The sequence below is a fragment of the Anolis carolinensis genome, chromosome 5 (genome assembly GCF_035594765.1).
Source record: "Anolis carolinensis isolate JA03-04 chromosome 5, rAnoCar3.1.pri, whole genome shotgun sequence".
Classification (NCBI taxonomy): domain Eukaryota; kingdom Metazoa; phylum Chordata; class Lepidosauria; order Squamata; family Dactyloidae; genus Anolis; species Anolis carolinensis.
The window spans coordinates 151,652,904-151,671,454 of NC_085845.1; the positions used below are offsets into that span (position 1 = coordinate 151,652,904).

At 39.7% G+C, this 18,551-nt stretch overlaps 1 protein-coding gene and 1 long non-coding RNA gene across 2 annotated transcripts in view; one reads left to right on the top strand and one right to left on the bottom strand.

The window, feature by feature from the left end:
• Positions 1-5,606: 5,606 nt before the first annotated feature.
• On the bottom strand, positions 5,607-11,088 carry LOC134299527 (uncharacterized). The gene is made up of 2 exons (XR_010006745.1): positions 11,034-11,088; positions 5,607-10,061 (listed from the first exon to the last, which is right to left on the bottom strand). It is a non-coding gene; the product is annotated as an uncharacterized LOC134299527 (long non-coding RNA).
• The window catches only part of cand1 (cullin associated and neddylation dissociated 1), a 33,068-nt gene continuing 25,601 nt past the window's right edge, over positions 11,085-18,551 (top strand). The window contains exon 1 of the mRNA XM_003224631.4: positions 11,085-11,536. Coding sequence (XP_003224679.1) covers positions 11,469-11,536 — 68 coding nt within the window. The 5' untranslated portion in view covers positions 11,085-11,468. The remainder of the gene's footprint in view (positions 11,537-18,551) is intronic.

An 18,551-nucleotide genomic window follows, 5' to 3' on the forward strand; every position in this document is an offset into this window, starting at 1 on the left:
ACATAGCACTGAACGAAACATGCAGAATAATCACAGGATACCTTAAACCTACACCTGTTGTGCGACAAGAAGTTGCTGCTAACTGAGAGAAATAAGGCCGAACATTGTGAGAGCCATCCACTGCATGACTATCAGCCTCCTCCCAGTAGACTCAAATCAAGGAAAAGCTTCATGAGAACCACCACTCCTCTTGATGTTCCCTCAGCAACAGCAAGAGTATCCCTCTGGGCAGCTAAACCAGGCAATTCCAACTGGATGGCTCCCATGAGGGTCTGCCTCCAGGGGCAAACCAAGAATGGGCAACTTGGAAGTCCCTAAACAGACTCAGAAGCGGAGTGGGCAGATCAAAAGACAACCTGGCAAGATGGCACTACCTGGAGGAATCCTCCACCTTGTGTGACTGTGGAGCAGAACAAACAACTCTGCATATGTATGCTTGCCACAATTTCCTGCCTCATGTACGGAGGAGGAGTTGCTTAAAGCTACGGACAATGCGGTCACTGTTGACCGCTTTTGGTCTAAAACTATTTAGCTGCTTGTGATTCCTTTATTTTATTACTTTTAAGCTTATTTATTATGCAATGCGTGTGACACAAAATAAATAAATCTCTCATGTTCGCAATCTCTTCGTGATATGTTTTGCCATTTTGCAAACTATACATCTATCGGTGTTTGAGAGCCTCAAACTTTATTTTATGCTTAGTAAATCCCCAATTCCCAAAATGACAAATCAAACTCTAAGAATAGTTTAGCTATATGTGATGCAATTTGTCCTCTAAATGTAATTCCTCCTTCTTGGGTACTTTTTATACCAGAAAGCTACTGTATTTAGAAACCATAATTTAGAAACTGGGAAACAGAACTGACTTGCAAGTAAAAATGGAAGGCTTCCCTATGCAATAGATATTTAATGTAGCCTCTGTATTTTAATTGAGTTGCGGGGTATAGTTTCTCCCCCCACCCCCCTTTACTATGTACTTGAATTTTTTCATTAGTCTTTGATGGATCACTGAATGAAAGCTTCCCGAAGCTTCATAGCTATTTCTCACTTTTCCTGTGTGGTAAGCAGGTTTATTACTATGTTGTACTTCATTATATTGGGTTGTATCCAATTCTTGCTTTTCTGCCCAATCCTTCTGAACTCTGTCAGAGCGTAGATATTATGTATTTGTGGTTACTGGGAGAGTGCTTTATGAAATCTCATAGTAAGGCATCAACATATTGTTTGTATCACTGCTACCCTTACCATTATCCTCATAGTAAGAAATTGTGCTACGAGTTGCTCAATTTACATGCTAGCTTTTCAGCCCACAGAAACATTTATTTTGAGAAAAGTAATGATAAATATACCCCCAGTGGCACAGGGGGTTAAACCACTGGACTTGCTGACCAAAAGGTCAGTGGTTCGAATTAGCCCCAGCCTAGCAGTTTGAAAACATGCAAATGTGAGTAGATCAATAGGTACCGCTCCAATGGGAAGGTAACGGCACTCTATGCAGTCATGCTGGCCACATGACCTTGGAGATGTCTATGGACAACGCCAGATCTTGGGCTTAGAAATGGAGATGAGCACCAACCCCCCAGAGTCCAACACAACTAGAATTAATGTCAAGGGAAAACCTTTAGCTTTACTACTTAACAATAAATACTGTATGAGTTAACATTCCCACACTGGGATAAATTCTGGATAGATGTTTACAGTTAATGGCAAAGCTGAGCCAAATAAGCATTTTAAGTGTCACTGTGTTTTTTTTAAAGGTTTTTAGCATATTCTAGCATAATGTTTTACCAGGGGCTTGCTCTTGTACTTATTTAACTTTCCCATTGAAATGAATGGGTTAATCCAGTTTATCATCAATAGATAGTTTCCACCTATGGAATATGGACTCAACTATTCTCTTCCTCATCACTTCTGAACAGATTATTGGGAGAGAAACAGAATCAGGGGGATAGACTATGGCAGTCCACTCCTGAGATGTTGGATTTAGCTCAAATGGATGCAAAAAATGCTTAATTCTGAACACATTATGTCTGGAGAATTTTGGATAATGGAGACTGAGATAAGTTTCCTATTTAAAAATGCAATTCTACACAATGTTTAGCCCACACTTTATTGCACTGTTCAAGATTATTTTATTTAAATAATCTAATTGACGGTTGAGTAAATGATTTCAGATTGTTTTACACCCACCTTTAATTCTAGTATTCAATCACTTGTAGTTTCCTGTGAAAGACTTATCCGGCTAGGCCAATTTTAATTAATTTAAATTCTGTATGCCTATAAATCTCTTCTCTCCATCTCCCTTACAATACTTTGTTATATTGGACACCACTGGCATAATTTTTAAATTCTTCAGGGAGCAACACACATCCTTCCCTAATGACAAAGTTAAAGGTTTTTGTGTTTTGAAGTTATGGCTGCTTCCAAAAAGAGAGTTTTTTATTACTAAGAAGTGAAAAGACACTGTATTAATATTTCATATTTTTCCTTAATGAAATCTTTTTTGGTAAAACCAAGAGAGAATACTTGAAGGACTATAAAGGGGAAAAAACAACAACTATACAAGGCTTCCCATAAACTTCCATGAAGACACAGTATGAAAACCTCAATTGGTAGCCTCCTATGAGCACAACTACTTAAATCTTATTTGCACAAGAGGAAACTGATAGTGGTCCCTGAGAAGCAAATGGAGGCTCAAGAGCTTAAGGGAAAATGCATTTCTTTTGGGGGCTTCCAGTTAGTGTTAGAAGTTGGATTAAAGGACATTTGAAGTTCTGATCCAAGTAAACCTTCTACCTGACACTTGATAATTAGATGGATGGGCAAGTTGTGGAGGGACCTGCCTCTCTACTAAACTGGCAGTAATCAGGGCTGATCAAATCATAGGCAATTAATCTACACAATTATTTCTTAGTTTTTAACTTTGCTCCTAGCGACATGAATTTTACAGCTGAGTGACAGCATGTTTTTTTTGTTCTTGCTTTTTGCTTTTTACAATTTTAGTGGAGGCCAAAAATAGAAAAGTAAGGAAATATGGGTTACATTCACCAACCTCTAGAAATTAGCCTCTGGATTTATATACTTAACGTAATTCCTTCACCAAATGCATGGGAGCTATATGAATGGAAGAAGAAATAAAGGCAGCAGGTGAGGCAGAAACTGGGGTGAATGGCTGGAGAGCCAGAGATTGGGCTGCACATGATTTCAACAATTTTCCACCTAGTGAATCTGTTTGCGGATGATTTTTTAAAATAATAACAGAAAATCCACTGGACGCCTTGAAAGAACTGGAATATTGGAAGATTATTATAAAATCTCAGGTTTACGGATAAATATGACAAAATCAGAGCTGTTGGGGAAAGGAATTTTAGAAGAGATCCAGAAAAGAAAAGATATACAGATTGTAAAAAAACAAAATTAAGTATTTGGGAATTTATTTAACTAATAAGCCAACAAGGATCTGGGATTATAACTATAAAAGACATGGAATACGATACAGCTACAAATGATTAATTGGAAGGACAAGAACTTAAGTATTTCAATGAGAATTAGATCAATTAAAATGTGTATACTCCCCAAATTATTGTATTTGTTTCGAACTCTACATTGGAGATTTCACAACAAAAATTCAAAAAATGGAATGGAAAAATAAGGAAGTGGATATTTGGAAGGAAAAAAAATCAAGAATAAGTAATAAGGAGCTGTATAGACCCAATAAAGAAATAGGATGGGGAATACCATAGTTACAAGAATACTACGAAGCATTCCAGCTGAAGGCGTTGTTGGAATTGGTTGAGGAGAAGCAAGAGAAGTGGATTAGAGAATGAAGTAAATAAAAGTCAAGGAGACTATGGAATATTTACAAAAAAATTAAAAGAAGGAATAGAAAAAAACAATAGGCCCAAGGAAAATAGCATTAAAAATATGGGGGAAATGGATGCCATATTTATCAAAAGAAGCCCCGATAGGTAGTTTAAGAAATAATGAGGACAAGAGTATTATAAAAAAATTGAAACAGATGAGATATAGTAAAATTAAAGATTTATATAATGAAAATAAGGAATGGAATGGAAACAATTGGAAAGATTAGGGGGCGTGATAAATTGGTTAACACTAAGAGGAATTTGGGAACAAATCAAGAAGGAAAAAAGTAATGAGGGAGAAAATATAATAGACAACATATTAAAATAGAGATGGTAAAAAAGGATTAAATAAAATATATGGAAGAATGACAGATGATAAGGAGTCTATGTATAGAATAATGGAAAACAAGTGGGAAAGGGAAGGGGGCCTAGGGAAAGAAAAGATAGAAAAGATAATCAATGGTTTAAATAAAATAAAAAATATATAAGGAATTAGAACTGAAAATAATTATGAAATGGTACAGAACACCAATTCAGCTGGCACACATGATTCAGGGATTAAATCCCAAATGTTGGCAGTGTGGGAGTCGGGAGGCATGGTACTCACATCTATGGTGGGAATGTGAAGAGATAAACAAATTTGGAACCAAATTCTAACCCAGGTTGAATTTCATACTAAAACAAAATTTGATATAAATATACACATTTTGTTAATAGGGATATATGGGGATAGAAGAATTAAAGACCAAGACCAAGAATTAATGATGATAATATTTAGAGCTGCACATGCAGTAATAGCGTGGGGGTGGAAGGATAAAAAGAAATGGACACTTGAAAAACGGTATGAATATATGTGGGATCAAATACAACTGGATATTATGGACATTATAAGTAGCAAAAAATGGTCAAACAAACAGAAGAAAATTAAAGAAATATGGACTCCATTTAGCAGATGGCTACAGATTGTAAAACCATATGATGAAAGCTGGAAGAAAAAATTGGACAGAAAGGAAAGAAGGTTCATGTAACAAGAAAAAAAAGGTTTAAGTTGTCAACAAGGAAGTGGGGTGGGGTGGGTGTGGGGAGGGAGAAGGGAATGGAAAAAGATAATGTATTCTAACTATGATGATGTATTATAAAATAATGATAATAATGATTAATTAAAAAATCTCTTTGGGGTGAAAAAAACAATCTGCCACCTAACAATGGACTCCCAAATACTATGTTTCAATATATTGTTTCCCCTTGCCTAATAAGATTCTTTCCATCAGGTCATCCATCTTCAAAGCCTTACCTCTTTATTTGGCTATTTAAAATGCTGGGTCCTAAGGGGACATGCTCTGCCATCCTTGCTCATGAACAAAGGGAATCTGAACCACAGCCCTTTTCACATTATTTTCTCAATGTTGCTAGTCCTGATCTACCTATCCTGTTTTCCCGAAAATAAAACATCCCCTGAAAATAAGGCCTAGTAGAGGTTTTGCTGAATTGCTAAATATAAGGCCTCCCCTGAAAATAAGACCTAGCAAAGTTTCTGAACAGAACACCAGAGCATGCAGGATCAGCAAATGTACGTACCATAGATTGTTATACATGGAAATAATGGTAGTAACAAGAAATTCTTGATAGGATTCAGTTTTGTTATGCTGGTTTGTGATGACAACTACTGCACAGTATAGAATAAATGTTCTTTTTTTTTGTTCTACAATAAATGTGAATTCTTCATGGAAAAATAAGGCATCCCCTGAAAATAAGACCTAGCGCATCTTTGAGAGCAAAAATTAATATAAGACACTGCCGTATTTTCAGGAAAACAGGGTAACACTGCCATCAAGACTGATCCCAGGACGTAGGGAATTTCAACAGGTGTTGCCTTTTTTACTGCCCATAAAGATGCAGGAAGAGTTCCTTATTTCACTGCCAATCTTAGTACCTATTCAGTTAGTACTCTCCAGAATTAATGACAGTCTCATTTCTATTTAGCTGGTGAAAGGAGTCTATACTGAACATCACACAAAGCTAGACAGAGATGAATCAATACATACCAAGCAGAATTGATTGTAAACAAGCAAACATTCATTCCGATCTGTCCAATAGTTCGTTCATTGTTTTAATTCCTTTTGTTATCTTGTCAAAGTGTAAGTCAATTAAATAAAATGTGGGTAAATCACCCTGTAACTTGTGGTTTCTGGGTGCACTCTTCTGAACTGATCATTCCCACCTATGATTATTCACCTACTAAGCTTGGAATTGAATGGTAATTGTGTTGCAAGTAAGTATTTTCAGGTGTACAATAATGGTAAGAATAAGAAAACTCTGTTAAGGATATAGAGCAGTGGTTCCTTTGGTCCTTCAGGTGTCCTAACAGATGATAAGTTGGGTGAGATTTCTGGGAGATGAACTCCAAAACACCTGGAGGGCCAAAGGTTGGGAACCACTGATATAGAGGATTATGGAGAAGGTACTATATCTGACTGGAGGGGAAATAAACTTACGGAGCACTGTGGTCAGTGATAAAAGTTTACAGGTTTCACAAGAAATGCAAAGCCATGGGCAAAAAGCTTTGAACAACAGGAGACACGTAAATACAATGATATACAGGTGTATTCATAAGTGTTTTCCTGTATTTCAGGAACTTATTATACAATTCCAATCAGTCACCTTAAATGCAACCTTAAATTTAAAGAAATTACACTATCACCAAAAGCAATTCAGGACCAGATCAGATTAAAAAGATTTTAAAGGGCTTTCATTATAAGAAATTGTAAAGACTGCATGTTTCTGAAACAATAATTTAGCATAGGGTGAGTAAAGCATAGTCCTCTAAGAATTGCTGGAATTCAACTCACAAGAATTCAATGCCTCATCATTAACTATGTTGCCTATGACTTTGGGGCTTGGAGTGTTTTGTATATTCACTTATCCTGACTTAGCACAATGTCTACTTAGATATAGGGTTTACTTTCAAGTGGCTATAGGACTGTTGGCTTAATTGGTACTAAACAACCCCTTTTGTAACCTCTGAACTGAATCAATGACGTGTACGAGATATATTGAGTGAAAGATTGTCTATATATGAACCCTTTTCTCAAATATGAATATTTACATTCCATCCACTATATTAAAGTATCTTACTTCAAATATCCTGAAAATAAATTGTTGTTTGCTCCAGAGTTACAAAAATTCTAGGATATGAGTTGATATGACCTGATGGATTATGTGAATTAATATGAAGTCTAACACGGACTGGCTCTGACTTTGGCTCAGGTCTACCCTCCCCTATTCTCACCAGAACTACTATCTTTAAAATACACACAGCCCAGGGTGAAGCATTTTCCCTGTCAGATTATCAGGGAGACAGGATGATTTGTTTTATTGCATCTATATGTTGCAATCTGTTTTACAATTCAAAATGTTATATTTGTGTGTCTATGTACAACATGGCATTACATTTTGTCATAACCTGTAAGCCGCTCTGAGTCCCCTTCGGGGTGAGAAGAGCAGGGTATAAATATAGTAAATAAATAAATAAAATAATTAACACTCATAGTTAAGAACAGGAGTGAGACAACAGGAAGTGAGAGAAATTAATCCTAGGAAGGAAAATTCACCTCTGAAAGAGTTATCGTGAGGAAAAAGTCTCCACTGAAGATTTATCACCAATCTCAGTTTCCACAACAAGCCATGTTTTTCAAAATCCAAGTATCAGAGACAGAAAGCGAGGTCAAACCTTCAAAACAGGAACATAGACAGCAAAACAAACACCATATGGGTATTTACCCTTCCCTATGCTATCCCAAATTTTAAAAATAAGTTTTTGGCTGGAGTTACACTAAAAATGTATATGTTCTAACTTACGTAAAAATTCAACTTAAGAACAAACCTACAGAATCAGGAATTTACACACATGCACAGGTATGTATATGTGTGTGTGTATATATATATATATATATATATATATATACACACACACACACACACACACACACACGCATGGGATAACAAATACCTGACAAACCCAGATGCATGAATGGAAGGAGAGTGACCCTACTCAATTTCAGATAGAGATAATCTAGTCAATGTACATTTATTTTCAAAATACACAATGATAAGAGGTGTTAATAGAAAACTTAAATCTGATTTTAAAAAAAACAGAGCTACCAGTGAATTCAACATGAACCCATGTTATATTTTATTCCCAAACCGAAGTTTGCCCATGTCTGGGTTAAGGCATGTCTGGAGAGCTGTTAAGCCTGGGGTTTTTTGATACTGTAGCAATTTTGTTCAGGCATGGGCTAAGCAGGGGCAGAGACAGTTGGAAGAAAGAAGCAGAGAGAGAGAGTTTGAAGTCTGCTCTTGCTTCATGAGATGTTGGAAGGCATTATCCACATTGAAAAAGGACAGACTTATTTTAAATCTCTCATAAAAGGTCATTATGTGAGTTGGTGCAACTGAGCACATTGTACATATGTTGTTCTGGGTTTAAGAATAAACCACTTGTTCTTTATTGTTCACCTGCGTGGCACATATCTTCTTTCTCTGGCAAGGCAGTGCGAGGACTATGCATTTTGATTTTTCATTCTGTCACATTTTGCTATCCCATTAAGTTGTGATCCTAATGAGGGAGACGTGGATTTAAAAAGAATTTTCAAAGATACTTGTAATGGCTATAAGTCCCATATGTTTTGATTGACCTAAGTTGCAAAAGGCCTATGTTTGAGGAAGGCCCACGCTTGAGAGAAAATGCTGATGTTTGGGAAAAGAGTTGTTCCAGAGAAAATAAGTTACTTTCAAATAATAACAATACATCAAGTCAGAACCGGTTCCCATACGATTTCGAGCATATACTTGCAACAAGTCAGGGTCAATAACATGAAAGCACCATTGTCTAAAGAATTACATGTTGTTACAGCATAGAAAACCAATGGGACTGCATGATGGTTAAGATGCTTGTGACGTAGACAACATTAGACAAATGGGGTAAATGATCTTTGTAAGCCAATAAGGATATGCTTGCTAATTTCTGTGGAGGTGATAAAAACCTTGCAACCATTTTGGAAATGCAGACAAATCCTTTGATTGCATGTATGCATGTTTTTGTCTCATTGCTATGGCCACGCAATAAATAGTTCTTTTGCAGTTTGGCAAAAGATCCAACTTTTGTGGTGTTTTTCCTCGCCCTCTTCACAGAAAAGGGGCCTCCTGCTTTTGACTTTGGATTAAGAGAAGTATTTTTATATCTTTTACATCCTTGCCCCTTCACGAACAGGTCTAATGCAGTCAATTCCGAGTTATTGGGTGCATCTACACAGTTTATTTTATCGTGTCAGAAGCGAACCAAGGGTACAAGTTGTAATGTACAGTACAGTAGAGTCTCGCTTATCCAACACAAACGGGCCGGCAGAACCTTGGATAAGCGAATATGTTGGATAATAAGGAGAGATTAAGGAAAAGCCTATTAAACATTAAATTAGGTTATGATTTTACAAATTAAGCACCAAAACATCATGTTATACAACAAATTTGACAGAAAAAGTAGTTCAGTACACAGTAATGCTATGTAGTAATTACTGTATTTACGAATTTAGCACCAAAATATCATGATGTATTGAAAACACTGTCAGACTCTACTGTATTTGAAAACACAAAGTTAAAAAATGCAAGAACTTGGCATTATACTAAATGTCCACTTGGAGTGCCTCTGGTGTTGCTGTAAGAAGGTTCTCCATTGTGTATGTCACAGGGCTCAGTTTGCATTGTAATAGGTGGTCTGTGGTTTGCTCTTCTCCACATTCGCATATCGCGGACTCCACTTTGTAGCCCAATTTCTTAAGGTGGCTCTGCATCTCATGGTGCCAGAGTGCAGTCTGTTCAGAGCCTTCCAAGTCGCCCAGTCTTCTGTGTGCCCAGGAGGGAGACTCTCATTTGGCATCAGCCATGGCCTTGAGGTTCTGGGTTTTAGCCTGCCACTTTTGGACTTTCACTCGCTGAGGTGTTCCTGTAAGTATCTCTGTAGATCTTAGAAAACTTTCTTGATTTAAGGCATTGGTGTGCTGGCTGATACCCGGACAGGGGATGGGCCGTAGATGTCAATGCCTTGGTCCTTTCATTGCTGGCTGCTACTTCCCGGCAGATATCAGGTGGTGCAATGCCTGCTAAACAGTATAATTTCTCCAGGGTTGTGGGGCGTAGACATCCTGTGATGATGTGACATGTCTCATTACCCTGTTTCCCCTAAAATATGACATCCCCAGAAAATAAGACCTAGTAGAGGTTTTACTGAATTGCTAAATATAAGGCCTCCCCCGAAAGTAAGACCTAGCAAAGTTTTCGTTTGGAAACATGCCCGTCAAACAGAACACCAGAGCATGCAGGATCAGTAAATGTCCGTACCATAGAGTGTTGTACATGGAAATAATGGTAATAACAAGAAATTTTTGATAGGATTCAGTTTGTCTGGTTATGCTGGTTTGTGATGACAACTACTGTACAGTATATAATAAATGTTCATTTTTTTGTTCAACAATAAATGTGAATTCTTCATGGAAAAATAAGACATCCCCTGAAAATAAGACCTAGTGCATCTTTGGGAGCAAAAATTAATATAAGACACTGTCTTTTTTTTGGGGAAACACGGTAAGAGCCACATCCACTGTTTTAATGTGATGAGATGCATTCTACACAGAATTAGTGCAGTTTGAAAACCACTTTAACTGCCACAGCTCAATGGTGTGGAATCCTAAGGGTTGGAGTTTCGCAAGGCCCTTAGCCTTCTCTGTCTAATAGTGCAGGTGCCTCATCAAAACACAACTCCCAGGGTTCCATAGCACTGAGCCATGGCAATTGAAGTGGTATCAAACTGCATCAATTCTACACCCTCAGTCCAACGCTTTTGCTGGCTCTCGAGTATCCTAACCCATATACACAGAGAATACATATCCTTTCTATTCCGCAAATAAACTCCCCTAGAGGCCTCTCCTGCTAAGGCCTGTCGTGACGTCACCCGCAGGCCTCGTCCCCTCCTAAACCTCCCTTTGGAACTGTAATTACCGAAAGCACTGCATGCCGGGAACAGAGGTGTTCCCTGGCCCCACCCCTCCCTCCCTCCCTTCGAATGAGTTTTTTTTTAACCTCCCCCGCCCCACACACACACGCTTCTGCTTACTAACCGTCCCTCCTCGCGCACGCTCTACGCCGCGTGCGTGGTGACGACACGGGAGCCAGGCCGCCCACGCGAACGCGGCGCAGGCCAATGGGAGGCGACGACGGAGCGAGCGACGTCGGCGCGTTCTTCGCGCGAGGGCCTCCTTGAACTTTGACCTCGCGAGGCAACGGACGGCGCGGTCTCGGGTCCTCCTCCATTCGCCAGGGAGGAGAGAGAGAGAGTGTGAGGGGAGCGGCGGCAAAAGGAGGCGTCCTTCCTTCGCCTGCGATGAGAGTGACCTCCTCCTTCTGGCGCGGACGCTGAGCCTCCCTCCTTCCCTCCGTCTCCGAGTCCCACCCCCGCCTCAGGCGAAAGGCCTGACCGAGCCCTCCTTGGCCTCCTTCCGCCCTGGGCGACGCGGAGCCGGCGAGACGCGGCCCTCAGCGGGACCCGACTCAACATGGCGAGCGCCTCGTACCACATCTCCAACCTGCTGGAGAAAATGACGTCGAGTGACAAGGACTTCAGGTGAGAAGCAGGCCGGCTGGCCCTTCCCTCCCAGAGCTCGGTGCTTTCCCTTTCGCGGGCAGGCCGCGGCCTCTCCTCGCTCCCCGCCTTCGAGGCCTTCTGCCCCGCCCAAGCTGCTTCGGCCTCCACGCGGCAGAAAGGCGAGTCGGTTCCCAGCTTTAGCACGCCCGGCCTTTTCTGGATCCCTATCTCCGCTCATTGCCTGCGCCTAGGGCTGCCTCTACTGTTAGGGGAAACTACCCTAAAATATAGTAGAGCATCCAAAAATCAAACAGGATACAAACAGATGAGCATTCGGCTCTTTAGCCAGAAAGCGCGAGGTGCCCTGTGATGTGGCTGTAAAGCAGTGGTTCTCAACTTGTGGGTCCTCAGATGTGTTGGCCTTTAATAACAACAACAACAACAAGTTTGTTTTTGTACCCTGCCACCATCTTCCCGCAGGGACTTGGGGCGGCTAACATGGGGCCAAGCTCAAATTTCCACAATAAAACAAGAATATAAGCTGACCCAAATATAAGCTGAGGCACCTAATTTTACCACAAAAAACTGGGATAACTTATTGACCCGAGTATAAGCTGAGGGTGGAAAATGAAGCAGCTACTGTTAAATTTCAAAATAAAAATAGATACCAATAAAATTACATTAATCGAGGCATCAGTAGGTTTTGTGTATGTGTGTGTGTGTCAGGAGCAACTGGAGTTGCATCTGGAGTGAGAGAATTGGCCGTCTGCAAGGACGTTGCCCTGGAGACGCCCGGATGTTTTTGATGTTTTACCATCCTTGTGGGAGGCTTCTCTCATGTCCTGATAGAGGGAGCTCATCCGCGTTCTCCCTGGGTGGGATTCGAACCTGTCAGCTTTCAGGTCAGCAACCCAACTTTCAAGTCACAAGGCTTTTATTCCCTAGGCCACCGGAAGCTCCATCAGTAGGTTAAATAATGTATGTATGTCGATACAGATATGTATCTGTATATGTACATGTATCTTTATGTATAAAGGATATTAACTCCCAGAAATCCTAACAGCAAGTAAACTGGCTGGGATTTCTGGGAGTTGTAAGCCAAAACACCTGGGGACCCACAGGTTGACAACCACTGTTTTAGCCGTTATAAGTAAACTGTTACTCATTGAGGATTTGGGACTTGGGCAGTGTGAGGTTGAATTCCAGCATCTACAAACTATTACCCGTTCAAAGTTATTTCAAATATTCATAAAATTTCCTGCAGACACCCTGTATAAGCATAAATGTGTGATGCATAAATGAATGTGGTGTTTATAATTATAATAACAACAACAACAACTTTATTTTTATATCCTGCCACCATCTCCCTGAAGGGACTCAGGGCTGCTTACAAGCGGGAACAACCCCAGTAACAACAGAGTTTATCAACTAAAAACGCATTGAAAAACAATAATAGTAATACTAATAATAAATCTTTGTTTATATCCCACTTTTCTCCCTCACAGAACCCAAAGCGGCTTACAACATGTTAAAATCACATAAACGGCAATTAGAATACATCAATAATAAATATAAGCATCATAAAATAAACAAATTAAGAGAACTACAATGTACAATCACATTCATGTGGTATCATAGCGAGCTATATATTGCACTTTGATATTTGGTATGATATTTCCTGTCACTCCTGATTAATTTTATTCACTAAAAGTCTGGTTAAACAGGAAAGTTTTTAGTTGGTTCTTAAAAGGAGCAAGGGAGGAAGCTTTTTTACTTTCTTTTGGGACAGTGTTCCACAGGGTAGGGGCAGCCACCGTGGATGTCAGTCGCATTTGCAATGGTGGTGAAAGTGAGAGTAGGGCCTCTCCTGAAGATCTTAAAGAGTGGGCCATATGGTATGTTGGTATATAACAATATAATTAACAATTAAAAACAGCAGAGTATAAAAAACATTAAAATTAATCAAAGCAACCTCAATAACCAGAACCAGGAATAAAGTGGGCAAGATCAGAAATTAGAGGGGGCTGGGTGTGGGCTTGTTCAAAAAGCAGATTAGCCAGGGCTGAAAGTAAAGTGCTGAATTCAATCTAGCGATCAATTTGGGCTGGGCATTCATGGACAGGGACCTAACCATTATCAAATGCACACTGCCACATTCAGGTTTTGAGGTCCCTGTTGAAGGTGGGCAGAGTGGGTGCTAGCCTAATTTTTCTGGGGAGAGAGTTACAGAGCCGGGGGGCCACCACCGAGAGGGACCTCTCGTCCCCACCAACCGTGCTTGTGACGGTGGCGGGAGCGGGACAAAGGCCTTCCTGGCAGATCTTACAGTCTGCGCCGGTTCATAGGGGAAAATGTGGTTGCAAAGGAAGGCAGAGCCCGAACCAAGCTTAGGCTTGGGTCCAATTTCCAAGATACCCATAATGGACACAAATGCAAGCACGCTTATCCCCAAATACTTCTGGACCCAGGCATTTCAGATAAGGGGTACTCGAGCTATACTACAAATACGTAGCATGTTTAGGAAAGAGTCTGGTAAGGTGTGTCTGTACTACAGAATGAACACAGTTTGACGTCTCTAACTGCCTTGGCTTAATGCTATAGAGTCCTGAGAATAGTAGTTTGGTGAGGCGGCGGCAGCAGCAGCATGCTTGGGTAGCGAAGATGCCAAACTAAAACTCCTATGATTTCATAGCATTGAGCCATGACAGGAAAATTGTATTAAACTGCATTAATTCTGCAGTGTAGATCCACCCTACCAGAATCTTCCCTGAACAAGTTCTTTGAAGTACTGGTTGAATATCTGAAATGCTTGGGACCAGAAGCTTTTTGGATGTTGGAATATAGGCAGTCCTCAACTTACAAACGACTCATAGTTAAAAATGTGAGTGAGATAACAGGAAGTGAGAGATCTAACCCTCAGGAAAGACATTGACTCCTGAAAAAGTTATGGGAAAAGGGGTCTCCACTGGACATGGCTTTTAACTCTGTTTTTATTGACATTTCATTATTGTTACTGCTTTTCACCTGACTGTCATACTGTCAAATTTTTGTATTGCTTATCTGCATTTGTTGGTTTATTTTGGGACTTGGTCAGGTTGTTATTGTACTTGTATTTGAATTGACAGTCTTGGCAAGGCATTGAATTTTTGCCTTTTGTTTGTTGGAATCCGCCCTGAGTCCCTTTGGGGAGGTAGGGCGGAATACAAATAAAGTTTTTATTGTTGTTGTTTAATTTATTGTTGTATTTTTATGATATTGAATATTTGCCTTTTATGTTGGGAGCTTCCTTGAGTTCCCTTGGGGAGATGGGGATAGAAATAAAATTTTACTTATTTACACTGAAGGTTTATCACTAATCCTTGTGATAGCACTAAGCCATATTTTTCAAAATCCAGTTATCACAGGGGCGGAAAGTGAGGTGAAATCTTCTGAACAGGGCCACAGGCAGCAAAACAAACGCCACAGAGGTGTTAACCCTTCCCTTTGCTATCCAGTATGAGCTCTAGGTTGTGCAGAGAGTTAAACCACTGAGCTGCTGAATTTGCTGACCAAAAAGTTGGCAGTTCAAATCTGGCGAGCGGGGGTGAGCTCCTGTTGGTAGCCACAGCTTCTGCCAATCGAGCAGTTTGAAAACATGCAAATTCGGGTAGATCAATAGTTACCACTCTGGTGGGAAGGTAATGGCGCTCCATGCAGTCCCACCAGCCACATGACCTTGGTTTGTTCCCTAATAATTTGGGTTTGTAATCAGGTGACCTGTAATTTTATTTTAAATTCTATTTTAAATGGCCTCCAAAGCAAGTTCTATTAACCTGTATGCAATGTTTTTAATGTGATTGTTCAGTTGTTGTTTTACATTTGTACTATTTATTGTTTTAACTATTTTTAACTCATTGTGAGCTACTTTGAAACCCATATTAAGAGAAAAGCATGGCAGAAATCAAATAATGCTTAGTGATACTTAACTCTAAAAAGAGAAGCTATGTATAGGAACTGGAAAATGTAGCATGAGGATAATGTGGCTGTAGTCTTGAGCTACTATTTTATTATATTTTTCCTATCATGTTGTGCTCAAATTAGCTAATGGTAGTAAAATAAATTGCAGTAAAATACTCCACAACCCACATTACAACCTAGATAATGTGGAAAATGCCTCAAATATATACTAGGCATTTGTAAGCGCTTTACCTTCCTCATTATTAAATTTTAAAATAAAATGAAATTATTAATAGAATTAAAGGCAAATAAGAGCATGCCCTAGGGCCCCTGGTGGCACAGTGTGTTAAAGCGCTGAGATGCTGAACTTGCGGACCGAAAGGTGCCAGGTTCAAATCCTGGGAGCAGAATGAGCGCGTGCTGTTAGCCCCAGCTCCTACAAACCTAGCACTTTGAAAACATGCAAAATGTGAGTAGATTAATAGGTACTGCTCCAGCGGGAAGGTAACGGCGCTCCATGCAGTCATGCCAGCCACATGACCTGGAGATATCTATGGACAACACCGGCTCTTCGGCTTAGAAATGAAGATGAGCACCAACCCCCAGAGTCGATCACGACTGGACTTAACGTCAGGGGAAACCTTTACCCAAGAGCATGCCCACTGAAAAAGAGGGGGCTATAAACAGTATATTATTTAAGGCCCTTTCCCCATGAGGACTCATCTTTTACAATGTTCTGAAGCAAGCACCTGCCTATGGAAGGACAATTAGGAGAGCACCAGTCTTGCTTCTCTGAGAAAGGAGGTCTCAGTTCCAAGAACCAGGCACTACAAATATTCTCTTCCATGTCCTCACTTTCAGTACGAAGTGCTTTTCCAAATCTCCAACCAAACACAGGTAGCCTTCTGTGGAGGTATAGTCTATATAATACTTCATTTGTCATAATCTGCACTTTTGAATTGTGTCTGAAAGCGCACCACCGGTGGAGCTATGGCAGCAGTTTTGGACCAAAGACACTTCATTGGATTGCAGGAGAAATAAGAGCAACAACAACCTGTCTCCTCTCATGGTTTGAGATGGGGTACAACGTGGTTAAAACACACATATTAAGTTTAATACTATTAAAATGTATATGTTAAATGTACAGAACAAAGTTTAACATAAATACTAACAACATATAAAGTTAAAATTCACCATTTAGAATTGATTGGGTAGGTCTGCTAGAAGAGACAGGTTTTTTAATAACAGGGATTCTTAATAATAATAATAATAATAATAATAATAATAATAATAATAAAAACTATATTTATATACCGCCCTATCTCCCGGATGGGACTCAGGGCGGTTTACAGTTATAAAAGCAAACACAAACATTATATAACAACATAGTACACATTATTAAACAAAGTAAAACAATACAATTATAACAATAAATCACACTTACATGACCAGATCAAGGGGACGGGAACCATAAAACCAATATATTAAAATGTATCATTTTAGGCTAGGGAAATCTTGTGCAATATATTCAGGCCCAGAAATCGGCGGTAGTCCAATGTAATTACTCAAAAACCTGTCAACACCACCAGGTCTTCAGTTCCTTATGGAAATTGGATAATGTAGGGGATTGCCTGATCTCTTTTGGCAATGCATTCCAGAGCCGGGGGGGGGGGGGGGCACTGCCGAGAAGGCTCGTTCCCTCGTCCCCACCAGCCGCACTTGAGACGGTGGTGGGAGCGCGAGAAGAGCCTCCCCGGAAGATCTCAAGGTCCGCACTGGCTCATAGGAGGAGATGCGATCACGGAGATAGGTAGGGCCCGAGCCGTATACTTTTTCTTATACTTTTTCCATTCAAGATCCCTTTTCCCTCCAAGAAATTGTTACATAACCCCAGATATATGGGCTATTTTTATTATTTTATATTTATATATATTTATGCAGGAGTGATTGCTACCAGCTTTGATTGATATTCCCGCTGCACCCTTTCCTAGAATTTGAGGACCTAAAAATGATAGTGCATATGCTGGTAACCTCAATGTTGGACTTCTCATTGTACATTGGGTTACCTTTGTTCCAAGTTCAGAAACTCCAATTAGTTCCAAACATGACAGCCAAATTGGTTACAGAAATATCGAGTGAGCTTATTACATCCATATTAAAGTCACTCCACTGGTTGCCAATTAGGTTATGGGCAAAGTGTTGATTTTGACCTTTCAAGCCCTACATATTTTGAGTCCAGGTTATCTACAGGATCGCCTTCTCCTGAACAATCCTCCCTTTGGGAGACTTAGGGCCTTTGGCAAACAATTACTCCAAACAGCCAGAACCCAAGTGGTGACTGTAACCCAGAAGACCTTTTTACTGGCTGCCCCATGACTGTGGAAGTGCTCCAACGGCTAAACGAGCTGTCGGATTTTAAAATGCAATTGACCCATCTCTTCCTGCAGGCCTTACTCAGTCAACTTTCAATTTAGAGTTTTAATTTATATTCTATTTCTATTATATATCAATTTTGTGTCTGAGTTTGGTACAAGTTTTTTTATATTTTTATGGTTTTATCTATGTAATTTATTGTATATATTTTATGTTCATATGTTTTTGACTTTATTGTATCCCGCCTCAAGCCATCAGAGGCAGGTAATAAAATTTATTATTATATAAAATAGATATGAAAACCAAACATGTACTGATAATAAACAAGCATTTGCAAGGCTTACTAAAAAGGTTGATTTTCCTTTTTGTGGAGTATATCTGAAGCATTTCTTGCAGAGTCCACTATTGCCAATTTTTGCGACACTGCCCCCCAACATTGAGCTAAGGGATCTCATTTGGGATCGGGACCCACAGTTTAGGAGCAATGTTCTGTAGTAGGTGTCATTGATGTATTACTGCATTTTTAGTAGAACAGGCATCAGAAGAGTATGTAAATGAAAGAAGTAGCTACTAATGCACTGCACTAGATATGCTGAAGATACAGTAATGTACTATATAATTCATAATATGCTTTTAATGCACCATTGATCAACCATAGCTGTGGGAAATACAGCTTTTGGTTGTAATGGTTACGTTACTGGAGAAAAGTTACTTTCAATATCTTTTTAATACTATATAAACACAT